The 26062-nt window shown below is 45.8% G+C and overlaps 1 protein-coding gene across 1 annotated transcript in view; it reads left to right on the forward strand.

Moving 5' to 3' along the window:
* The window catches only part of COL4A6 (collagen type IV alpha 6 chain), a 282814-nt gene that overhangs the window by 248452 nt on the left and 8300 nt on the right, over window positions 1–26062 (forward strand). Inside the window, exons 21-37 of the mRNA XM_089904197.1 lie at window positions 311–471; window positions 943–1122; window positions 1652–1835; window positions 7204–7275; window positions 7687–7794; window positions 8833–9054; window positions 9434–9595; window positions 11230–11400; window positions 12123–12266; window positions 12714–12839; window positions 13277–13458; window positions 15395–15458; window positions 15981–16055; window positions 16571–16678; window positions 16772–16879; window positions 17462–17533; window positions 17854–17979. Coding sequence (XP_089760323.1) covers window positions 311–471; window positions 943–1122; window positions 1652–1835; window positions 7204–7275; window positions 7687–7794; window positions 8833–9054; window positions 9434–9595; window positions 11230–11400; window positions 12123–12266; window positions 12714–12839; window positions 13277–13458; window positions 15395–15458; window positions 15981–16055; window positions 16571–16678; window positions 16772–16879; window positions 17462–17533; window positions 17854–17979 — 2265 coding nt within the window. The remainder of the gene's footprint in view (window positions 1–310; window positions 472–942; window positions 1123–1651; window positions 1836–7203; window positions 7276–7686; window positions 7795–8832; window positions 9055–9433; window positions 9596–11229; window positions 11401–12122; window positions 12267–12713; window positions 12840–13276; window positions 13459–15394; window positions 15459–15980; window positions 16056–16570; window positions 16679–16771; window positions 16880–17461; window positions 17534–17853; window positions 17980–26062) is intronic.

A 26062-nucleotide genomic window follows, 5' to 3' on the forward strand; every position in this document is an offset into this window, starting at 1 on the left:
TTGGTGAACAGTATGTTCAAGTGGCTTGGATTCCAGACTCTCAGTTGGTTAGTATAGGTCAGTGGTTCTCAACTCTGGCTGCACATTAGACTCACTGATGGCTGGGCTCCACCCCAGAAGATTGAAATCCAAATCACTAGCACAGATGTACTTTGATGGAAAGTGAACCTAGTTCATTCGAGTCTGTTCTCTGCAGGCCTTCTGATTCCCTCCATGGAGTTGTTCAGGTCACGAATTACTGCTGGCAGGTCTTCCTTCTTCTTGGAAAGATGGCCCACTTAGATTAATGTTGTCTTTTTTCTTCCTCCAGGGGACTCTGGTTTTTGTGCTTGTGATGGTGGTGTCCCAAACATTGGACCACCTGGGGAGCCAGGCCTACCTGGGCCACCAGGTCTCCTGGGCCTTCCGGGCCTGAAAGGAGCGAGAGGAGATCCAGGCTTTGGAGGTGCACAGGGCCCATCAGGGGATCCAGTAAGTCTTACCAAACTTTGTCCCTGAGGGAGCAAATGGGAGCTTTTAAATGCCCCTCACTCCTCACCAATCACTTTCCTAAAACACATAAAAGAAAGATGGGGATAAAGCAGACCTTCAAGGTTTTGATCCATAATATGAAGAAGTCTATCTAGGTATCTTGAAAGTCCCTTTCTGCTTTAACCTACCTATGTTCCCTCCCTTCCTCCCTCCCTTCCTTCCACAAAATTATTTACGTTTGCCTAGAACTGTGCCAGTCCCTGAAGACAAGGTTCCCATCCTCAAAGATTTCAAAATTTAGAAAGGGTAAGGAAATAAATGGGCAATTATAATCCAAGATGACGACATAATCCACTGTCCAGAACTGTGCCAAAATGTACCCACGGACCTGTTTTAGGTCAGACCTATGCGAGGTGCCAGAATCCTATGAAGTCTGCGTCTCCTCATCATTCCCTTCTGTCTTTTTGTCAGGGTGTATTTGGGCCTCGAGGTCTGGAAGGCCCCAAAGGAAAGAAAGGGGAAGCGACTCTCAGTACAGGATCAGGGATGCCAGGAGATCAGGGTGATCCTGGTCTCCAGGGGCTCCCTGGTGAGACAGGAGCCCCAGGCAAGGACGGAGTACCAGGTTTACCAGGCCTGCCAGGCTTTCAGGTAAGTCGATTGTTCCTGGGTAAATAGTGCTGTAAATCCTCACACCTGACTTGGCAGGTGGGCGGGTGGGGAGTATCTGATGGCTACTTCCTGCCTCTGCCACTGACACTTTTGTCTCTGTGCTTTTCCTTTCTGTAAAATAGGAATCTTTTTCTTAGAATGGGTCATTGGCTCACTTGATAAACGCTAGTGACAACTGACCACGTCACTTAAAATGTTTCAGCTTCTGAGGAGCTTTCCATTGCAAGTAATCCAGCTGCTTTCTATGACCCCCCCCCCACCAGAGTTGTCCTTTCCCCTCACGCACACCAATCTAGAACCTTTTGCATTATCAGATCACTCAGGGTTGACAAGCTTCATTCCCATTAACTCGACTCAGAAGAATTGATTGAAAAACTAGAGTGACAGAGAATTTTAACCAAAAAATAAAGCCCTGCTTATACTGGTTAGGTGTTTCTTTCCTATGGTCAGAGGGCTCTCCAGGTAAGTCTCTTAAGTAATGATTCATCCTTTCCTATGTGTTGTCTAGGGTGATGGTGGACAGGGCTTCCCAGGTGAAAAGGGGTTACCAGGACTTCCTGGTGAAAAAGGCCGCACTGGTCCAATTGGCCCCCCAGGAATTGGGCTACCAGGATCTTCTGGACCTCGTGGGCTTCCTGGAGATAAAGGAGTAGATGGATTCCCAGGGCAACCAGGCCCCCCTGGGATTCCAGGTGAGTCAGGGACTCAGATGGCTTTGGGCTTGGAAAACTGACTCCTTGAGGGTAGATATGACCCAGATGCGTGAAATGTGTCATAAGAAGGCCAACTGGAATCACTACTTTCAATCCTCTTGAGGGTTTTCATGTGGAAAAAGGATCATACTGTGGTACAGTTACACAGAACAATATAGATTTCAGCCCTACTAAGTGAAAAACTTCCTAACAGAGCAGTCTGAAAGTATAACAGAATGGCCTTGGGAGGTTATGAGCTCATAATCCCCGGAAGATTTCAAGCAGAAGCTGGATGACCATTTATTACAAGTGCCATGGAAGTAATGAGTGGAAATTGGACAAGAAAGGTATCCTCTAAGTTGTATGGTAATATCATCAGTAGGGAAGAACCTTTCCTTAAATCATGAGATCTCAGATTGAGAAGAGACCCTAGTTCTATCTAGTCTGATCTCCATTTCATACCTTAAATCCCTCCCATTTATATAACTTCTCTTTCTACTTGAAGTTTAGTAATTATAATGAGTGGCAGCCCTGCTTATAGATCAAGGTACTATGCTATTAACTTGCCTTCTTGCATACAGCTAGAATAGTTCTTCATCCTAACTTCTACGTTTCCACAACTTCTATGTTCCCATTAGTGGTACCACACTTCCTGTAGTCGTCTGAAGTTTGAAAACTTGAAATTCATCTCATATTCTTCATTTGCAATGCCTCCTATCTTCTTCCCGTCTTCTTCTTGGTATTAAGCTCATTATCTCATGCCTAGCTAACACCTATATGCTTGTTGGAATAGATGGATGGATGGATGAATAGATGGATGGATGGATGGAAGAATGACAACTTCCTAAGTAGTTTTTCATTTCCTACCTCTAGACTTTCCCCACTCAATTCCACTATGAACACTGCTGCCAATTTAATAATCTGTAAAGAGCTGGTTCCATCATGTTACTCCCCTAGTCCAAAGCCACAAATGTTCTCTACTAAATAGAGGATAATGTTCAAACTCCTCAGCCTAGAATTCAGAAGTCTCCAAACATGGACACAACCAACCTTTCTAACCTGACTTTATCTCATACTCTTCATGATTAAAACAAAACAAAACACTAAGACAACAATATCTTTCACTGTCCCCATAAACAATATATTCATTTCTAACTCCAAGATTTTGCCCATGTTGCCTTTTTCTTGAATACTCCTCCTCTTTTCTCTATGTACTCACAGCCCATCCAACTTTCTGGGTTCGATATAGGCCCTAATTCTTCCACTAAACTTTCTCATGACCCCTATAGTATGTCTTTGCCGGTTAGATTATATATTTCCTTCCATTAATGCTTTTACTTTTTCCAAATGCATTGTAAGCCTCTGGATACTAAGGAAGGTGAGTAATCCTTTTTAGTGTTTCTCAACCTGCCTAGTATAGTGCAGTGTTCCACAGGAGACTAATATACATTTACAGAGGAAAGGGCCTTTTCCATAACCAAGGAGGTTTTTCTTAGACCTATTTCTCCTCTTTCCACCTCGTCACCTTGAAGAATTACAAAAAAAAAAGAAGACAGATACCAGGTCTTGTAAAAATTTATTTCTTTTAAAATGTACTTTTGTGAATTGGTCTAAGAAGGATTACAGTACAAGTTAAAAAGGGATGATTCAGGATTCTTAAACCCAAGTGAGTATTCCAGTCCAAGTCAGTATCCCCATTAAGGCTGTGAGGAATTGTGTCAAACAAAACCATTCGGCCTTTTGGAAGTCCTGGTGTCAGCTATAGCTTTGCTTCCAGCTCTGTTCCCAGAGACATTATTCATGGTCATTCCACCGCCCCTCCGCCAATTGGGTCTTCGTTCTAGTTCAACCCATTTTGCAGGCAACTAGGTTTTAAACTGAGTTATATTAACATGGTGCCTATAAACTTAGATATGCTCAAATCTGGATATTATCAACATTCCAACTGCTTGGAAACAGGAAGCCCACAGGAACATTTCTGTCCCAAACTTCACTATCCCTGGACCCAGAAAGTTCTCAGGAAACTAGTGATGTAGAAAGCTATAGCCTGGGAGATGCCTTATGCAGAAAACGTTCTTGTTGCCATACCAAGACTTTCCAAAAAATTACTTCAATTAAGAGCATTAGCTTTCTTTTTCTCTCTACAGCCACCCAATATAACTCCTCAAACCTAGCTTTCTTTCCACACAATTGTGAAAACACTTAACCTGCGGGCCCTAAACATTTGCATTATGGCCATTACTGTTGCCATGAAAGATGAAGATGCTGTTCCTAAACGTACTCACTCCAACTGGTGGTGGCTCAGGCTAGGACAGCTACATTGCCAGGAAAGGGAGTGAAGTGATCAGAAGCCTTTCAACCTAATAGTGTGAATTATTACAAATCCTGGGCAAGGAGACAACTGGCTGTTTCCAAAGAGGCTCTGATCCAGATGCTCATAGTAATCAATCACCCTGGTTATCACTGCAGCGGTTACTGTGTCCTTGATCCCGTGTGGATGCCAGCTTTCTCGACTCGGTCCAGACAGGGAATTTGATCGGTGGGCTACAGACAAGACTTCCCTTGGGCCTCAAGGAACTTCTGTCCCGGTTTAATTTTCTTCTTTACTTGTTTGGTCTAGGTGACTGCTGCTGCAGGGAGAAGGTTGGGCAAGGAGACTTAGACACAGAGGGAGGTGAGAGGTAGTTAGGTCTAGAGGTTCTCAAACACCAAATGATGGCAACCCCCCCTTCCTTTTTGTTCACTTAATCTTAGACACTCACAATGGTCTGAGTACCACACTGGAGGCCCGGGCTGGGGAGGGGTGATCCTAAGGCTGGGGTGCAAAGACTCACGCTGACACCGCTGCAAAGTCTCCTTAGCACACCTCTCCTGGGAGGGAGGACAGAGGAAGTGGGCATGCAGTCTCTGCGAGGGGCTGGCTCCTTCACTGTGCATGTTGATGGCTTGGCTGATCTCTTCCTTGAGCATCTTCATTTATGAACTTAACTGAGGCCATGACTTGCCTTGGGAGGTACCTGGAAGGAGCCACACATGTCTGATATTTATTCATTGGAACCAGAATCAACTGAGATATTAGAAACTTGATAACCAGAGGTGCTTTTTTATTCTGAAGATGAATTTTGTCATTAATGGGGAAAATTCTGAATAACTAGGTCATTTGTTGCACTTATAAAACAGAACAAGGGTAGAGCTGGTTTCTGCTTTGTTGGGGAGAAGGCTCAGAATTCAGGGATGTAAAGTAAAAGACAGGAACGTAAAGTAAAAGAGTCAGGTAGCAGTATGACTTGAAGTCCTTACCTTCTCACCATTTTGACCCTCTGCTTGCAATACACAAATGCGGTGTGTTGTATAGGACTGGTCCGAGGCAAAGGGAAGTATGTCCTTGATTTCCTCTGGGTTCTACTCATCTTCCCTTTTCTAAGTATTTTTCCTGCCCTGGAACCTTTCCAGATGCCTGTCCTTGGCCCCATCTTCTAAAGATTTTGTTTTGCTCTGGCTATCACAGGTGAAAAGAATCTATGAAACACATATGATAAATTGAAGATGGATGGCTTCATGTTTGGACCTGGCCCAGAGATATTTGTATTTTATCCAGTTTGTTTTTTAAGACATAAAGCAATGGAACTACAATGTTTGACACATTAGAGTCAATCAGCTACTGAAATAGTTGGGGCAGGAGGGTTTTCTGCAGGGTCCCTCTCATGATACCATCTAGTGAGGCAGTTCTTCAGCCTAGTCCAAAACCCAGCACAGGACTGGCAGCCCTCTCCCCATGAAGCATCTCATCCATCATAAGGCATGTTTCCACAGTAAGGAAATAGCCCTCCAAAATAGCTCCATCATTTCAACATCTGGCAGGATGGAGATGGGTATGACTACCTATGGAGGAAGATCAGGCTTGTGGCCATCTTTCCACCTGTGAAAATATAACTATAAGAGCCTGAGGTCTAGAAGGTAGAGAGTTGCTGCCCAGGCTACAAAGTAGTGTCACAAACCTGACTGAGGTAGAATCCAGGGGATGGCCTTGCGGGAGCTCTTCTGAATACTCCTCCTTAAGTAAGATACTAAAACACTAGTATTCACTGAGCACATCCCAGGGTGCCAGGCGCTGTGCTAAGTGCTGTTAACACTATTCCATATAATCCTCACGAGCACCATATGACGTAAGTAGCTCCAATTTTACACATGAGGCTCAGGGAGGTTGAGTATCTTGCTCATACAACTAGTTAGTAGCAGAACTACGATACAAGCTCAGCTGTGTCTGGCCTCAGAGCCCAACCTCTTAACCAATACATTATACTGTTCAATTCCCAATTTTGATTTAGGACTAGAACAGGTGGGCTAAAATGCCGTCAAGCCTTGAAGTTGGAAAATGGAAGCAGGACTGGAGGAGGAATGCTAGCCAGTCCAGTAAGCAGTCTGAATCATAGGTTGTATACATATCTTTAAGAGATGCAATTTGTGATTTATTTTACGTACAGGCAAAAGCTATAGCAGTTTATTAGAACTGTGGACTCTGGCTTAAAGTAGATCTCAGGGGATTGTTTTAATGAATAGGCAAGACTGATTTTAATTAGCAGTTGTTTATAAATGGCATTTGAAGGAGCCAACTAACTATTTGTTCACTGGTATCTTATTAAACCTCCCCCCTGTGATCTTACAGACTCTTTGTTTGCACTCTGAGTGAGCAAGGAAGAATTTGCCAGGGGAAGGGCTCCGCAGGTCAATTTCAATGTCTTGAATAGTGAAATTGACTACCCTTTCTCACTGAGTAGCAGAGTTGACAGTTTCAAATGAGGAGCTGAGGGAAGGGTCACTGTCTGCCATGGCCAAGAGAGTGGCCTTCAGTGTTTACCTGGTACAGACATATGGGTCCATCTGACCAAGGACAATCAGTAGATCTCAAATAACACGTGTCAAAAGAACCCAGCGGTTTGGGAAAAGCCTCATTCCAAGAAAAGAGCAGTCATCTGAACTTGAGAGGTGTTGGCTTCAAACACTCCAATCTAGTGATGTGGGCATAATAATAACTAACACCAAGCACGCATCCTAGGGAGGGGCTCCATCTGAAGGCAGGGTGAATAGGCAACTGCCGTTTGCTGCTCTTCCTACACAACAGGAAACTTTGTTAGAATGAGATGTCCTGACTTGGACACTAGGGGCATTCTTATCTGTGAGAAATTGCACTAGGAGTAACTCCCGAGAGCTTCTGATGCTACGATTTTTCTGCATGGGCTCCCAGCTTCTGGGTGGGAAGAATAACTTAGCTGTTCCATTCGATGGAATGGGAGTAAAGGCGCATGCTAGGGGGAAATCGTCCCTGACTCAGGGGGTTCACCACCTGCTCACATGTTACCATTTACAGGTATCACCTTGCCTTGTATTATTCCTGGGCCATACGGTCCATCAGGATTCCCAGGAGCTCCCGGATTCCCAGGTATGGAATGAGGCCAGAAAAAGCCACTGAGCACACTTGTAAGGGCCATGCACCAAAGGAAGCTGAGGATAGCCTGGTAGCATTTGGGGATTCACATTCCTTCTGAGAGGGCGGCCTTGAGGATTGAGGAAATAGAATGGCTGCTAGAGAGGGCCGTGTGGGGAGGTGAGAATAAGAGAGGCTCTCCAAGAGCTTAGAAATTTTTTTGTTTTTCGGCCGCACCGTGCAGCTTGTGGGATCTTAGTTCCCCAACCAGGGATCGAACCCATGCCCTCGGCAGTGAAAGCACGGAGTCCTAACCACTGGACCACCAGAGAATTCCCGAGACTAGGATTCTTGACTGGACATCACAAATCATAGCTAGCCACACCGACTTCCCTTTCCCCTTACCACTCATATTTGGGTTTTCAGGCCCTAATGGGGCCCGTGGCCTCCCTGGGACTCCAGGCCAGCCTGGATTGCATGGAAATAAAGGGGAGCCCGGAAGTCCAGGATTGGTTCACCTCCCTGAAATGCCAGGTAAGAAAAGGAGCTTCTCCTCACCTGCTTCTCCTTTTGTGTGAGTGTGTGTTCGGATTGTGGTAGCCATCCACCCACTATAGGAAGTTAGGTTTGTGCTCTGGTGTAAGTGGGACGGTTTTGATTTCATACTCAGGCAAGAGAGCTTAGAGCTATAGAATGCCGGCATCTCAGAGCAGTAACGGCCATTTGAGGAGGAAACTGAGGCTCATATGGAAGGTGACTCACCTGAGATCACAAGGTCACTAGTGATAGAGCCAGGACTCTGCCACATGGTCTGACTGCAAGTTCTATGGCAGTTTCCTGGATCAACTCCTTAAAGGTCAGAGAAGGAGATTCAGATGAGTGAGAGGGAAGTTGTCATATTTCAAAGACTTCGCTCACACCCTGTCATTCCAACCTGAGCTTCATTGTTCTGCACTGCACCAGTGGTTCTCAAACTGTTCCCTTGGCCAGAAGCGTCAGCATCGCCTGGAAACTCGGTAGTAACGCAGTGCCTTGGCCCCTTGGCAGAGTTACTGATCAGAAGCTCTGCGGGTGGGCCCCGCAATCTGGCTTTTCCCAAGCACCCCTGCCCCAGGAGACTCTGATGCATGCTCAGTTTGAGAACCACGCCTGCTCTGCAGCCTGGGGCTCATCTGAGGCCATGTTCCCTCGGGCTTATCAGTGCTACAGATCCGTCTGCCACCCAGAAAGAGGGAGGCATGACTTGGCAGGAGTTAGACGACTCCAGAAGAGACCGGGCCTTTGACAGGAGGTCCCGGGCGTAACCTGTGCTCTTTGGCCACTGTAGGCTCCCCAGGAGCGGGTGGCTGAGCTCTGCCCGCTGAGCTAGAACCTCCTCCAGGGCACACGGGGCAGTCCCTGCCACTGGGCAAGTCTTCCCAGGACCAGAGACTCCTGACCTTTAAGGGAAGCGACACACATTACTAATATGTTAGCTTTTGTAGTAGGGAAAAAACCTGTGTCAGAGTCCTCTCCCCAAACCTATCACTTCTAAACCTCCATGGCCTTTTATTTTTGCCTCTTTACATTTAGGATTTCCTGGACCTCGTGGAGAGAAGGGCTTGCCTGGGTTTCCTGGGCTCCCTGGAAAAGATGGCTTGCCTGGGAAAGTTGGCAGTCCCGGCTTACCAGGTCCCAAGGGAGCCCCTGGTGACATCATTGGTGCTGAAAATGGTGCTCCTGGGAAGCAAGGCCTACAGGGACTGCCAGGAGACAGAGGATTTCCTGGAGACTCTGGCCTTACAGGACCCAAGGGTGACTCCCTTTGCCCCACTTATCTGACAGTCTACAGAAAACCTTTCAGTAACTGCTATACTTGCATGAATACCTGCGTGACTCTGGGGTGATGGATTAATTAGGGGCTTGAAATGAAAAGTCATTCTGTTCTGTCCTTCCCTTTGTGGAACTTTTTCTTAAATCACCTGCGTCCATTCTCCTGTCTTAGTAATTCCAGAAGTATCTATAATCCATAGTCAGATTTCTTGCAGAGCCTGTGATTAGCAACAAGGCTTGAGCTGACAAGACAGTGGCCCGTGGGGTGCATCCTGGGCAGGCTCTTCCGCTGGAAGTTGGTTTGGTAATCGGTCCCTGCTATCAGTCCAGGCTGTAATTGTCTGGCCCTTCCTTTCCTTAGGTTTGCTTGGGAAGTCGGGCTTGCTGGGCCCCAAAGGTGATCGGGGCAGCCCTGGAATACCAGGCCGCGCAGGACAGCCAGGCCCCCGGGGATCTGATGGTCTATTTGGCATCAAGGGCAAACCCGGGCTCCCAGGAGCACCAGGCTTTCCAGGCACTTCAGGTAGGTCCTTCGGAGGAGGAGCCCCATCTTGACAGACTTAAGCTAAGCCCTCCCCTCCGCCCCCCCACACCCCCACCGCAACCCAGTGCCCTGAGGGTCAGTAGCAGCAGTGTGACAGGGTCAGAGTTGACAAGGAGACTGACTTTCCTAACCTCTCAAGTCACCCTCGCAGTGCCAAGCCAAACCGATCGCTGCAGTTTAGCCTCCAAAATGTGACCCCACAATATGCTCATTCCCCGCCCCTCCCCCATGGCCTCCGTCCCCCTTTTCAGGCTTCAGCCTCCCTCCTGCCTTCCTGCCCTCCTTGTGCAGGTGGGCCTCGCCCCTCTCCACCGCCCTCACTGGGGCCGGGCGAGGAGCTCAGGCGGAGAGGGTGACCACCGTGCTGGCAGCCTGCCTCTCGGGCCAGCAGGCCTCTGAGGACCCAGGGCCAGAGTGTCTTTCACTCCACAGCGGGGCCTGACGCCCCCTGGTTCCAGCCTACTGTCTGCAGCTTGCCTTTTTCTCACACCCCCCTCTTCACCCTGCTGTCTGCCCCGACTCCCAGCCACGTGACTGAAGTTGAGTTTTTGCAGAGCCACTAATATCTTTTTTACTTTGTCCTTCTGTGTTTCTGGGGTCTTCACATAGGCTGTCCAGGTGAGAAAACAGCACACAAGCTCACAGACTAACACTCCCACTAGCTTGGCCTCTTGGGGAATTATCTTACTATACACTATAACCTGGCAAGGCCAGGGGTCCCTGAACTCATGCTGTGGGGTTGGCCCCCATTGAATTTCCTTCCCTTGTTGTGGAATCCCCTTCACAGCCTCCCATTAGAATCCTGGGGCTCGCAGCTACTTGATGCTTTTCAGTCCATAGAAGGCCAAGTCAGCCATTCATTTAGGTCCTTGGGGGCCCAAATACCTCTGTCGTCACTGATTTAATCCTTTGGTTTTTTAATTTCCTTGCTTTGTACCTGAACATTCCACTTTGGCAGCAGCTCAGGAGGTTAATCCCATTGAGCAACTTAAAGCCTGGTGAAAGAAGTTTCAGAATACCTAGGATACCAGATGGGCCTTGGGGATTTCTACAGTACTTGGCACTAGGGGGTCTTTCAACCCTAATGCCAAGGAACTGGCTGACTTAACTGCTTGCATGAGGGATTAAAAGGGCAGCCCTGTATCCATGGCTCCCTGGGAGGCTGAAACAATGGCTTGGCTTTAACCTCTACTTCACCAATTGGCTCAGGAAACAGCCATTGTGGAGTGATTCAAACTGGAAGTACCAGGAAACTAGAGTCCAGTTGCCACCCTGGCTTCCCAGAGCTCCATTCAGAGGCTAAAGTGTGAACCACATTCATGAAGGGGGGAGAGTTATCATCAGAAGGGGTTTGCTCCCCCCTCTCCCCGCCCCCGCCATCTACAGTGCCATGTTGAAAGAAGTCGCCATTGGCAGGGCGCCCTGGGTGGTAGGTGCTAATGCTTCAGCCAACTAAGAACTCTGCCTGTTAGCAGCCTGCCTAAGCCATTGTTAAAGGGCAGTTTATAAACGCCAACAAGCCAACCAACCAGAAGCCATGGGAATGGGCAGCGGCCCAGATCTGGACAGTCTCACTTGACAGCTGTCCTGTGTTCTCTCCTGTACTGATTCAGGACATCCTGGAAAGAAAGGTCCAAGAGGCGATATAGGTCCCCCTGCATCAGCTGGAAAGAGAGGCCTGCCTGGGCTGAAAGGCCTTCCGGGATCTCCAGGGCTAATTGGCTTCCTGGGGAACTCCGGCTTGCCAGGGGCCACTGGACTGCCAGGCCTGCCAGGTCCGAAGGGTAAGTGAAGGTATCAGGAAGGCACCAATGGGGGCCAAAAAGGAGCTGCCATGCTGCCCAGCTCGCCCCCTCCCTCCTCTCTGCCTGGGAAAGGGGAATGGGGAGGGAGGTGGGCAGGGCTTTTTTGGCAAGATAGTTGGACAAGGCTAGTGCTAAAGGAGGAACCCCACCCAAGGTGATTCGCCTTCCCTGCCTGCTGGGTGGATCACTGGGCTGAATAGCATGGGCAGGGAGCCGAAGACAGGAACAGCCACACCAAGGTTACTCATTTGCACAACTTCTACCATAGAGCCTGATAGCTCTCAATTCCTGTGACTGTCCTGCTAGACATCAGAGGTTGGGCAGGGGGGGGAAAGTGACTGGTCCAAGGTCACACAACTGGTTAGCAACAGCACCAGGCTAGAGCTCATCTCCCTGCCTCCTGGCCATAGGCTTTTTTTATTCCTCCTGTGCCAAACATGAGCTCTAACTTGGCAAATCATAAGAGAGGTTCCCACCTCTTCTTTCCTTTCTGGTGCTTAGTACAATGTCCCTCTTCAGGGAAGTAGCATAACATGTATTGACTAAGAGCTTGGGCTTTGGGGTTAGAGAAACTTGGGTTTGAATCCCTTCTCTGCAACTTCCTAGCTGTGTGACTTTGGGTGAGTTAATTAACGTCTCTGAGCTTCCATTTTCTTATATGTCAAACAGGGATAATAATAGAAGTTCTTGTTTCTCAACAGGTGAGAAGGGGTCTGTTGGACTGATAGGTTTTCCAGGGATTCCAGGTCTCCCTGGTATTCCTGGTGCAAGTGGATTAAAGGGAATTCCTGGGTCGATGGGAAGAGTTGGACCATCTGGACAGGCTGGTAGCCCTGGTGAAAAAGGTGAGCTGGGGAATCGAATTCTGGAATTGCCACCCATGCTTCCCAAGGTACATCTTGTTTATCAACTTTGTCATTCCTGTGGCTTATACCAACCCTATGTTAGATAATAATATTTGAGGTTTCTGAATGAAGTCCTTTTAAACCAAAAGACCTAATCACTCTGAGTTACTACTGCGCGTTAGAGGCCTGGACACACATTCCCGATGCTCAACGGAGAAGGGTTTTGAGTAGGGTCTAAAGTTGCAGGTGAACCTTGAGCTTGTCAAAGGAGGGAGAGGGCGTGCACATTAATGCAAAGTTTGGGAAACAGGGGCGGGGAAGAAGGTGGAAGAGCCCAGAAAGGGGGCCTGGGGTGGGGCGGGAAGAGCTGATATGAGCGGTCAGCCCGTGCCTGACCTCGTGTCTAAGCTCCCGCTCACACGGCTCTCATGGTCTCCATCCCTGCAGGAGACAGAGGCGACCCGGGGCCAGTCGGAGTACCCAGCCCCAGACTTCCAGTGCTGAACCTGCACTTCACAGGAGATAAAGGCTCTCAGGGCTCACCTGGATCCATCGGATTTCCTGGGCCCAGAGGTGCTGGGGCAGGGAATGGGCAGAAGAAATGCCCAAGACAGTTTTTATGACCAAATTCAAGTTCTTTCCTGAGAAAAGGCCCCACAGAACAAGAACCCCCAGAGCAGCAGTATGGGTGGCAGCTGGGGATCCACGGAGGCTGCCTTCCCCGGGCCTGAGGGGGGCCTGTACTGTGAGCCTGCCAATTTTCATTGCCACTGTGGAACTCCGTTTTTGAACCACGGGCGGCTGTATCCCTGGAAGGGCCTGGCAGACAGTGGGGTTGGGCACTGAGTGGCTTTCCCAGTGAGGCACCTCCCTCTATCCCCACTCCTCCCCCTAAGCTAACTGTCCCCAAACTTGCGCTTTGGCCGCCTGTGACCCACGGCACGTGTGCCTTGGGGAGAAGATTTTCTCTTGCCTAGAGCCTTTCCCCAAGACTTTTGCTTCTTTCCCAGGTGACAAAGGAGAGGCTGGCAGCCCTGGGCCACCAGGCTTGCCTGGAGCTCCTGGCTTCCCCAGCCTCATCAAGGGACTTAGTGGGAGACCAGGCTCCCCTGGCTCCACAGGACTACGGGGCTTACCCGGCCTGAAGGGGTCCCCTGGAATCACAGGTTTCCCAGGAATACCAGGAGAAAGTGTGAGTCTGCCCACCTCTTTATCTCCCCACCAGGGAATCGCCTCCATAGCAGGGGGATGTGTTCCTATTGCCCACCTTTCTGATCCCAGCCCACTTCTCAGCCCTCTTGCCCAGCTCCCTCCCCCAGCTCACCCCAGACAAGGCCCCTCCTTGAGTCTGCCAGGTCTTCTCACCCTTTCCCAAACATCCCCTCTTCCTTCCGGGGCCCTTGTTCACCTATCTTCCCCCACGTGGCAGAGCATCCTCTTCAAAATTGCTGACTACCTGCCTATCCTTCAGGCCCCAGCCCAGGCACCCGCCCCTCCAGGAGTCCCTGAGCTCCCACCCTGCTGGCACCCTACACTTCTCACTGCTTACACTTATCCTAGTTGGTTCTGTGTGGGTCTGATTTCCTCAATGAGACTGTTAGGACTTGAGAACAAGAACCGCCTTGCATGCTTTTTGGTCTGCATCCCACCGCCAGCATCCCACGTTGAGTTTGGGACAGCAGAAGAATTCGGTACAGACTATTTGATGTTTTGATTTCAGAAAGGTCTTTGCCAGTTGTTGCCTCTTGTGGAGACAACAAAGACTCAAAACCAGTTCCTCTGGGTTCTTAAAAGTTTGGGTGGTAGAGTAGGCTTAGCAATGAGAAGACGTAGGCTTGAATCTCAGCTCCATCCCTCATTAGCTCTGTGATTTTGTGCGTATCGCTTAACTTGCCGGAGCCTCGCTTTTCTCATCTGTTAAAAATGGGAATAATTTCCAAACCTTCTTCAGACCATAGTGAGGGTTAAGTGAGCTGATGTGTGTAAAGCAGTTACGTTGTATTTGGCACATGGTAGGCTCTGAGTAAATAGTGGCAATAATAGTAGTAGTATTGAAGGGACTAAATAAACTGTATCACAGGACACCTGTGTTCCCTGCAGACAAAGTCCCTGTCCTTTAAAAGCGTCAATCCAGCTTGTGGAGAGAAAACACCACACACACACACACACACACACACACACACACACACACACACATACACACACACCTGAAGCAATTGCAAAATAAACAATTCTCAACCTGCTACTTACACACTAGGAAGGATAGAATCAAAGTGGGACAGCGTTCTGGGAGGGGTCCCAGCATGAGCAGAGGCTCAGAATGAGTAGATATGGCAATACGCAGAAGAGGCCAGGTGAATGAAGGGGGTGTCCTGGGTCGTGGTCCAGTGACCAGAGTGACCCAAGTTGGACTCCTACCCAAGGCACTAGGTAGCATATGTCCTTACTGGGTACATCTCAAATGAATCAAAACCATACCAGATGCCAGGGAAAGAATTGTACCAATGGCAGCTGACACGCCCATTTCCCAGACTCAGATAGTGTGTTGGACATTAGCCAGTGAAGGCAGTTTTTCTTGTGAAAATCACGGAAATATTAGACCAAATTCAGACTCCAGTACCTGTATGCATACAGCCCACTACCTGGTGGCAGAAAGACTCTGTTCCTTGTGAAACCTGCGGCAGAGAGCTAGCCCCACGTTGGTGAGGTCACACTTGTTCTCGTGCATAATGGCTCCAGAGCTTTGGCATGGGCGGTGATAGCCAACTGTATGTAGAGCAGATCAAATGCCTGGCCTGACTGTTAAGTTTCGTATTTTCTAAGAGACTTGCTAGAACATTCACACCTTGATTTCCCAAGGTACCAATTTTGATAGGCATTGGGAAGTTATGAATGACAAGACCAGGATTAATCTGCAGATCGAATCCCTCCCCTATAACCCGTAAATATGCATTTCCGCCCCCTTGCTCATCACCTTCCCCTCTGCAGGATGCCCCCCACCTGTTTGCCCCTGCCACAGACCACTCGATGGACATCTCTCCAGCAGTGGCTCAGGGAAGGGAGGGGGAAGAGAGGGTGGGAGGCCCTGAGCGCTGGGCAGAAATACTGACTCCCGTCTTGCTTTGAAGGGTTCACAGGGTCTCAGTGGAGCTCCTGGGCTCCCAGGAGCATCTGGTCTCCCAGGTTTAAAAGGTAAGGAGCATTTTCCCCTTTAATGCGTTTTTCCAGAGCAAGGTGGATTTCTAACAGGCCCAGGGCTCTCCCTGGGGGAGACATTGTGTTTCGAGGAAAAGGAATCAATTTACATTTCCCCTTCGGCTGAACCCCCTTTGCAGCCTTTGTTCCTCAAAGATATGCGACGAACAGTGGTTTGACCCAGCTGCCTTCCAGACTCAGCAGCAGAGGAGAACCTCAGCTCTAGACAGTCTCCTCTTCTGGTGATGTTTCAGGGCCCCTCCTCTCATCTTCTCTGCCCATACTGAGCCTAGTGATGTGTTTCCCAATGGAGAGATGCTGCATGTAGCAGCATTTCATGCCAATAGTCCGGTAGCATCCGAGCCCTTCATTGGGGCATAAAAGCATAACCTTTTACAGGGTGGATAACTGTGTCAAGGAGCCTCTCTGGCTATGATTTTTTTCCCTCAAAAGATCTATGTGCTGCAAATTGAGCTGTAGCTTCTCCTGACCACTTGAACAATGTCTTGATATCCCCAGGAGATCAAGGCCAGACACTTGGAATTTCTGGTAGCCCAGGACCCAAGGGACAACCTGGGGAGCCTGGTTTCAAAGGTAAGGCTGCTGCACTTTTGTCTCCCATGTCTCACAAACTCCTCAAAACTGAGGATCGGAAGGAATTTTGGAGGCCAACACCAAGTTCTGCAACTTCTATGCAGTGCAGAAAAATTCCTACCTGACATGTATCCACTTAGAGGCAGTCAACAGTTTTCCCAAGCAAACCAACCTACTTTTCCTTCAAGACTCACAGACTTACGGGATAAGTCTCTAAGACCTTTAAGATAATGGTGTCCACCCCCTTAGTTTTTAGTTAAACTAAATACTTTGTGAACATTTCCACCCATTGCTCCTACTGCTGGGAACACTCAGAACAAGTTTACTTACTTTTCAATTGGGAAGCATCTTTCAAATATGAAGACAGCTGTCACAATCCCTTTCAGAGTATCTTTGTTGGATCCAGCTCCCATGGCAACTCAAAATGGCTTCACCTTCCTGCTCCCTCTCTCCCGTGGAGGAACACACTGCCTGAACTGTGGCCTGATCACTCAGCATTTTTCTTGATTTTGTAGGTGTGAAAGGAAAAGATGGACCAGTTGGTGATGTGGGTTTCCCAGGAAACAAAGGTGAAGATGGGAAAGTTGGTATTTCTGGAGATGTTGGCCTTCCTGCCTCCCCAGGTACCATGCCACATGACAACTTTACTCTGAAAAAGTTCAGATCAGCTTCAGGTCACAACCCCTTCTGAACTTCTGCCTTGTTTTCACTTTTAGGACTCCCTGGGGTTGCAGGCATGAGAGGAAATCCAGGGCTTCCAGGTTCTTCAGGCCACCCAGGGGCAGCTGGGCCCCTGGGACCCCCTGGCCTAATAGGAACCAAAGGTATGAGAGCTGGGAGTAGGCAGTGGGGAAAAGGGTCCTTTCCTCAAAAAAAGGATGGCAACTACTTTTTCTTAGGAGACCCTAGCTGGGATTAAGCCGTATCCAGGGGAGTCATTGACTGGGTTTCATGAGGGATAACAGGAAAGGAGGAAGAAGAAGAAGAAAGGAGTGCAAACGTGAATGGGAAGAGGAGAACATGGGATCCATGGAGAGCAGAGTTGGGAAGGAAGGTTGTTGCCCTGGCATATGTAGCCTTTTCCTGACTTAGAGATTGGGCAGCAAGTCTCTGGGAGCTGGCAACTCAAGGTCTTGGCATTGCCACTCTGATTTCTTCTTGAAGATACCTCATTATCTACCACCCTGCTCTTAAGCTATATTGGTCTCTAATAAAAGGCAGGAAGACTTAGGGTGGAGGGTGGAGACTAGGTGTGGTCCAGTCTCCCTTAGGGCATTAAATAATGCCTCAAGAGAGACCATGACCTTTGAAATGAGGACTTTGCAGTGTCCCTGGGGGCAGGACCTTTTGCTGACCCTTCATGATTCAGAGCTGCTGGAGCCATTTCTGATATTTTCTCCCCTCAGGTTTCCCTGGACTTTCTGGTTTACATGGACTGAATGGGCTGCCAGGAACCAAGGGAACCCATGGAACTCCAGGTAAGCAAGACCCTCAAAGGCATAGAGGAGAGCACTCGCTCTTCCGGAAGCCTGACAGAGGCTGGCCTTGAGTTCTTGACTGTGGTGTATCCCATATCCTCAGACTCCTAGGTCTCCTTGCCAGCCCCCAATTTGGGATGCCTTGATGTGGGGAAGAAGGAGGATGGGGTTCGTCCTTCTACCCGAACGAGCTCTCCTTCCTGTCATTTCAATCCTCAGCCTCCGGTGTCTGTCAAGCAGGCCCCCTGCAAGTGAGCTATAGGCACAAAGGTCTCACCCCACTGACTTCTGTCCCCACATCTCTCTGCATCTCCTCCTAGGACCTAGTATAACCGGTGTGCCTGGGCCAGCTGGCCTGCCTGGTCCCAAAGGAGAAAAAGGTTCTCTAGGAATTGGCATCGGAGTCCCAGGAAAGCCAGGCGTGAGAGGACCAAAAGGTAGCAGGGGTAAGTGAGCCCAAGTCAGGCTTGGCTGGGCAGCCAGGGTTGGGGTTTCTTTAGGGCCATGTGGCTTACAGGGATGAGCAGTGCATATCTTTGCATCTCTGGGAATCTCAGAACCCAGTGGAACTGACTACCGACAAAAAGAGGGTAGGCTACACTTAGGGCTTTCCTGGGAAGGAGTGTCAGAGAGCAGTTCAGTGAGTCCCACCCCCCCAGCCTCCAGGTTCCCTCCCACTCTCCCTTATTAACCTCAGGGCCTCTCTTTCTCACTTGGCCACAGCCTGGGTTTAATGGTCCTGAGGGACTGTGCTTGTCCACTTAGCGAGTGGTTTACCAGAAGTTCCTTGGTGTCCAGTGCGGTTGGCAGTCCCAGGGCCCTGGAACGACAGTGTGGCTGCTGGAAGGAGCCCAAGTCTAAGAGGATAAACGTCTCCCTAGGACAGGCACACAGCAAGCACTTGATTAGGATTTACTAGGTTTACTAGAAATCCGGTTTCGTCTTAATCTTGGCCCCTGACTCATCACATAGTCTGAAGTCCCTTTCTGAGCCCCCATTTCCCCACTTCTCAAATAGTGTGAATGAATTCTGATTCGTTAACTCTCCTTAGAAATGTTCTGGAGACGCATATACCTCCCACTCAACGTAGAACAAGAAATGAATTTAGTGTAGTATCACAGCTAAGAGTATGGGCTCTGAAGTCAGACTGCTGGATTCAAATTCCAGCTCTCCCTCTCCCTAGCTACATGACCTTGAACAAGGAAGTTACGTGCCCCTCCATCCCAAAGGAACGTGGGTTTCCTTTTCCATAAAAGGTGAATAAGAGAATCTACCCCATAGGTTTGGTGAGGAATCAATGAAGAGTGAGGTAATGTATATGGAATCACTTAGCACAGTGCATGGCACATAGTAGTTGGTCAAGAAACACTGGCCATTCTACCATCACATGTCACCTGGGGAAATCATGTTTTCAAAATGTTCCGTTCCTTATAGTTCTGGGGCCTGATGTCCCACCACATTATTTTATGTGTTTATGTGCATGTGTGTGTAGGTTTTCCAGGAACTATATTCATGCATTAATTCATTTCCAGCTGCATTTTATATTGGGGCATCTGCTGTCTCTGTGTTTACTCTTTCCTTTGTCTGGACCAACCTGTACTTTTCTGAAAGCCAGCAGCTTCTTCAGAGTGAGGCCTCCAACAGGGTCTGAGCCTGTAGGGAGGTTGTGTGGCTTCTTTGGCAGGAGATAGAGAAGAAGGGTCCTGGGTGGAAGCAGAGGCATGATGCCTGTTCTGTTTTTAAACCTTGACTATGAATTCCTGGTCATTAAATTATTCATTGCCTTTGGCTATCTGAGGTAATAAAATCACAATTACAAATGCAGTAAACAGCACATGTCAAGGTGGATACATTTCAGGCACATAATGGAGAGGGGGAAGAAAAGGAAGTTGCACAGGAATATATTTGGTATGACTCCAACCAATATGTTGTTTAGGGATACAAATATGCATGGTCAAACTGTGATGAAAAGGGAGTGATGAACACAAACTTCAGGAGTGGTTGCCTCTGGGAGGGAGGGAAGGTGGTGGAATCTGTGAAGGGCATGCAAAGAAATTCAAAGGTATCGCTATCTTCTTTTCCTTAAATTGGGTGGTTGGAACACAGATGTTCATCGTGTCTGGATGATTTTTTAACATATGATTTATAAATATTCTTCTCAATATCTAATTTAAAAAATTTGTTTTAAAAGAATATAGGAAATCCCCAACAGGAACCGAATCTCTGATGTGATTAAAGAAATCAGTGTGCAATGAAGATTTACCCCCAAGAAAATTTCCTAGGAGCAATCCCCGTCCCTACAATACCTTCATCTAAATAACATTAAATTAGGCCAAACATTTTCGTATTTGCACTAAATATTGAGAGGCTGCATTCATATATTGGAGGTTTTTTTTGTTTAGGTCTCCGACAATAGAATGAGTTGGGAAAACATGCCATCTTGCATTTTCATGTGATCATTTACAATGTCTCATTCCTTCTACCCACCACCAGTCCCTCCCATCAGGAAACTTGCACAAACCTCTTAGATAGCCTCATCCACCAGAGGGCAGACAGCAGAAGCAAGAAGAACTACAATCCTGCAGCCTGTGGAACAAAAACCACATTCACAGAAAGATAGACAAGACGAAAATGCAGAGGGCTATGCACCAGCTGAAGATACAAGATAAAACCCCAGAAAAACAACTAAACGAAGTGGAGATGGGCAACCTTCCAGAAAAAGAATTCAGAATAATGATAGTGAAGGTGATCCAGGTTCCTCGGAAAAAGAATGGAGGCAAAGATCGAGAAGATGCAAGAAATGTTTAACAAAGACTTAGAAGAATTAAAGAACAAACAAACAGAGATGAACAATACAATAACTGAAATGAAAACTACACTAGAAGGAATCAAAAGCAGAATAACTGAGGCAGAAGAACGGATAAGTGACCTGGAACACAGAATGGTGGAATTCACTGCTGCAGAACAGAATAAAGAAAAAAGAATGAAAAGAAATGACGACAGCCTAAGGGACCTCTGGGACAACATTAAATGCAACAACATTCACATTATAGGGGTCCCAGAAGGAGAAGAGAGAGAGAAAGGACCAGAGAAAATACTTGAAGAGATTATAATCGAAAACGTCCCTAACATGGGAAAGGAAATAGCCACCCAAGTCCAGGAAGCGCAGAGAGTCCCATACAGGATAAACCCAAGGAGAAACGTGCCGAGACACATAGTAATCAAATTGGGAAAAATTAAAGACAAAGAAAAATTATTGAAAGCAGCAAGGGAAAAGCGACAAATAACATACAAGGGAACTCCCATGAGGTTAACAGCTGATTTCTCAGCAGAAACTCTACAAGCCAGAAGGGAGTGGCATGATATACTTAAACTGATGGAAGGGAAGAACCTACAACTAAAATAACTCTACCCAGCAAGAATCTCTTTCAGATTTGATGGAGAAATCAAAAGCTTTACAGACAAGCAAAAGCTAAGAGAATTCGGCACCACCAAACCAGCTCTACAGCAAATGCTAAAGGAACTTCTCTAAGTGGGAAACACAAGAGAAGAAAAGGACCTACAAAAACAAACCCAAAACAATGAAGAAAATGGTCATAGGAACTTACATATCGATAATAGCCTTAAACGTGAATGGATTAAATGCACCAACCAAAAGACACAGCCTTGCTGAATGGATACAAAAACAAGACCCATATATATGCTGTCTACAAGAGACCCACTTCAGACCTAGGGACACATACACACTGAAAGTGAGGGGATGGAAAAAGATATTCCATGCAAATGGAAATCAAAAGAAAGCTGGAGTAGCAACACTCATATCAGATAAAATAGACTTTAAAATAGAGAATGTTACAAGAGACAAGGAAGGACACTACATAATGATCAAGGGATCAACCCAAGAAGAAGATATAACAATTATAAATATATATGCACCCAACATAGGAGCACCTCAATACATAAGGCAACTACTAACAGCTATAAAACAGGAAATCGACTGTAACACAATAATAGTGGGGGACTTTAACACCTCATTTACACCAATGGACAGATCGTCCAAAATGAAAATAAGGAAACAAAAGCTTTAAATGACACAATAGACCAGATAGATTTAATTGATATTCACAGGACATTCCATCCAAAAACAGCACATTACACTTTCTTCTCAAGTGCGCATGGAACATTCTCCAGGATAGATCACATCTTGGGTCACAAAGCAAGCCTCAGTAAATTTTAAAAAATTGAAATCATATCAAGCATCTTTTCTGACCACAACGCTATGAGATTAGAAATCAGTTACAGGGAAAAAAACGTAAAAAACACAAGCACATGGAGGCTAAACAATACGTTACTAAATAACCAAGAGATCACTGAAGAAATCAAAGAGGAAATCAAAAAATACCTAGAGACAAATGACAATGAAAACATGATGATCCAAAACCTATGGGATGCAGCAAAAGCAGTTCTAAGAGGGAAGTTTATAGCTATACAAGCCTACCTCAAGAAGCAAGAAAAATCTCAAATAAACAATCTAACCTTACACCTGAAAGAGCTAGAGAAAGAAGAACAAACAAAACCCAAAGTTAGCAGAAGGAAGGAAATCATAAAGATCAGAGCAGAAATAAATGAAATAGAAACAAAGAAAACAATAGCAAAGATCAATAAAACTAAAAGCTGGTTCTTTGAGAAGATAAACAAAATTGATAAACCATTAGCCAGACTCATCAAGAAAAAGAGGGAGAGGACTCAAATCAATAAAATTAGAAAGGAAAAAGGAGAAGTTACAACAGACACCGCAGAAATGCAAAGCATCCTGAGAGACTACTACCAGCAACTGTATGCCAATAAAATGGACAACCTGGAAGAAATGGACAAATTCTTAGAAAGGTATAACCTTCCAAGACTGAACCAGGAAGAAAGAGAATCTATGAGCAGACCAATCACAAGTAATGAAATTGAAACTGTGATTAAAAATCTTCCAACAAACAAAAGTCCAGGACAAGATGGCTTCACAGGTGAATTCTATCAAACATTTAGAGAAGGGCTAACACCCATCCTTCTCAAACTCTTTCAAAAAATTGCAGAGGAAGGAACACTCCCAAACTCATTCTATGAGGCTACCATCACCCTGATACCAAAATCAGACAAAGATACTACACAAAAAGAAAATTACAGACCAATATCATTGATGAATAGAAATGCAAAAATCCTCAATAAAATACAAGCAAACAGAATCCAACAACACATTAAAAGGATCATACACCATGATCAAGTGGGATTTATCCCAGGGATGCAAGGATACTTCAATATATGCAAATCAATCCATGTGATACACCATATTAACAAATTGAAGAATAAAAACCGTATGATCATCTCAATAGATGCAGAAAAAGCTTTTGACAAAATTCAACACCCAGGCTTCCCTGGTGGCGCAGTGGTTGAGAGTCCGCTTGCTGATGCAGGGGACACGGGTTCATGCCCCGGTCCGGGAAGATCCCACATGCCGTGGAGTGGCTAGGCTCGTGAGCCATGGCCACTGAGCCTGCGCATCTGGAGCCTGTGCTCCGCAATGGGAGAGGCCACAACAGTGAGAGGCCCGAGTACAGAAAAAAAAAAAAAATTCAACACCCACTTATGATAAAAACTCTCCAGAAAGTGTGCATAGAGGGAACCTACCTCAGCATAATAAAGGCCATATATGACAAACCCAGAGCAAACATCATTCTCAATGGTGAAAAACTGAAAGCATTTCCTTTAAGATCAGCAACAAGACAAGGATGTCCACTCTCACCACTATTATTCGACATAGTTTTGGAAGTCCTAGCAACCGCAATCACAGAAGAAAAAGAAATAAAAGGAATCCAAATTGGAAAAGAAGAAGTAAAACTGTCACTGTTTGCAGATGACATGATACTATACATAGAGAATCCTAAAGATGCCACCAGAAAACTACTAGAGCTAATCAATGAATTTGGTAAAGTTTCAGGATACAAAATTAATGCACAGAAATCTCTTGCATTCCTATACACTAATGATGAAAAATCTGAAAGAGAAATTGAGGAAACACTCCCATCTACCATTGCAACAAAAAGAATAAAATACCTAGGAATAAACCTACCTAGGGAGACAAAAGACCTGTATTCAGAGAATTATAAGACACTGATGAAAGAAATTAAAGATGATACCAACAGATGGAGAGAGATACCATGTTCTTGGATTGGAAGAATCAAGATTGTGAAAATGACTATACTACCCAAAGCAATCTACAGATTCAGTGCAATCCCTATCAAATTATCAATGGCATTTTTTACGGAACTAGAACAAAACTTAAAATTTGTATGGAGACACAAAAGACCCCGAATAGCCAAAGCAGTCTTGAGGGAAAAAAACAGAGCTGGAGGAATCAGACTCCCTGACTTCAGTCTATACTACAGAGCTACAGTAATCAAGACAATATGGTACTGGCACAAAAACAGAAACATAGATCAGTGGAACAAGATAGAAAGCCCAGAGATAAACCCACGCACCTATGGTCAGCTAATCTATGATAAAGGAGGCAAGGATATGCAATGGAGAAAAGACAGTCTCTTCAATAAGTGGTGCTGGGAAAACTGGACAGCTACATATAAAAGACTGAAATTGGAACACTCCCTAACACCACACACAAAAATAAACTCAAAATGGATTTGAGACCTAAATTTAAGACCAGACACTATAAAACTCTTAGAGGAAAACATAAGAAGAACACTCTTTGACATAAGTCACAGCAAGATCTTTTTTGATCTAACTCCTAGAGTAATGGAAATAAAAACAAAAATAAACAAATGGGACCTAATGAAACTTCAAAGCTTTTGCACTGCGAAGGAAACCATAAACAAGACGAAAAGACAATCCTCAGAATGGGAGAAAATATTTGCAAACGAATCAATGGACAAAGGATTAATCTCCAAAATTATAACAGCTCATGCAGCAAAATTATAAACAGCTCATGCAGCTCAATATTAAAAAAGCAAGCAACCCAATCCAAAAATGGGCAGATGACCTAAATAGACACTTCTCCAAAGAAGACATACAGATGGCCAACAAACATATGAAAGGATGCTCAACATCACTAATTATTAGAGAAATGCAAATCAAAACTACAATGAGGTATCCCCTCACACCAGTTAGAATGGGCATCATCAGAAAATCTACCATTAACAAATGCTGGAGAGGGTGTGGAGAAAAGGGCACCCTCTTGCACTGTTTGTGGGAATGTAAATTGATACGGCCATTATGGAGAACAGTATGGAGGTTCCTTAAAAAACTAAAAATAAAATTACCATATGATCCAGCAATCCCACTACTGGGCATATACCCAGAGGAAACCATAATTCAGAAAGACACATGCACCCCAATGTTCATTGCAGCACTGTTTGCATTAGCCAGGTGATGGAAGCAACCTAAATGCCCATCGACAGACAAATGGATAAAGAAGATGTGGTACATATATACAGTGGAATATTACTCAGCCATAAAAAGAAACGATATTGGGTCATTTGTTGAGACGTGGATGGATCTAGAGACTGTCATACAGAGTGAAGTAAGTCAGAAAGAGAAAAACAAATATCGTATATTAACGCATACATGTGGAATCTAGAAAAATGGTACAGATGAACCGGTTTGCAGGGCAGAAATTGAGACAGAGATGCAGAGAAGAAACGTATGGACACCAAGGGGGGAAAGCGGCAGGGGGGTGGGGGGGGTGATGAATTGGGAGGTTGGGATTGACATGTATACACTGATGTGTATAAAATTGATGACTAATAAGAATGTGCTGTATAAAAAAATAAAATAAAATTCCAGAATTTAAAAGAATGTCTCATTCTTGAAGAAATACTTGAGCTTTTTTTTTTTTTTTTTTTTTTTTTACTACTTGGGGTCGGTAGTACCTTTATTGCACGTTTAATGATATATTGGTGTAATTATAAAATCAAGAAACAGGTGAAAAGAGAAGGAGGCTCCAAATATTGCCATGGAAACAGACATTTTTACAATCCATGTGCTGTCCACACCTACTCTACTATATTTGGTGTCTTGTTTATTGGTTTTGCATAATTTCAGCACATGTATATGTATAGATATATGAAGTTATATTTTCAGGACAAAAATACAATGTCTTTCATTTCAGATTTTTACCTTTGTGAAAAAGAAAAATACTTCAACGGTTCATCAAGACCTAACTGACAATGCTAAAAGTAGCACCAAGTGGTTTTGCAACTAGTTTTGCTTTTTGTTTTTCCTTTGTTTCTTTTCCAGACTGCTAATAAGTGGAAACTTTTCTTTAAATTTATTTTTTCCTCCTTTATATTTCCTCAGTATTCAATTAATCAATGAGCTGCTAAAGACACCCAAGTTAACCAATCTGCCATCTTTCTTTACAAATTATCATGGATATACTGTTTCTTAGCGAAATATGAGAAATTCAACATTAATATTTTCAGCTTCTCTTGTCAGAAAAATAAAATTCAACATCATATTTTGGGATTT

This window comes from Delphinapterus leucas, chromosome X (assembly GCF_059928025.1).
Source record: "Delphinapterus leucas isolate spDelLeu-1000000601 "Yukka" chromosome X, BTC_Dleu_Yukka2, whole genome shotgun sequence".
Taxonomy (NCBI): Eukaryota; Metazoa; Chordata; class Mammalia; order Artiodactyla; family Monodontidae; genus Delphinapterus; species Delphinapterus leucas.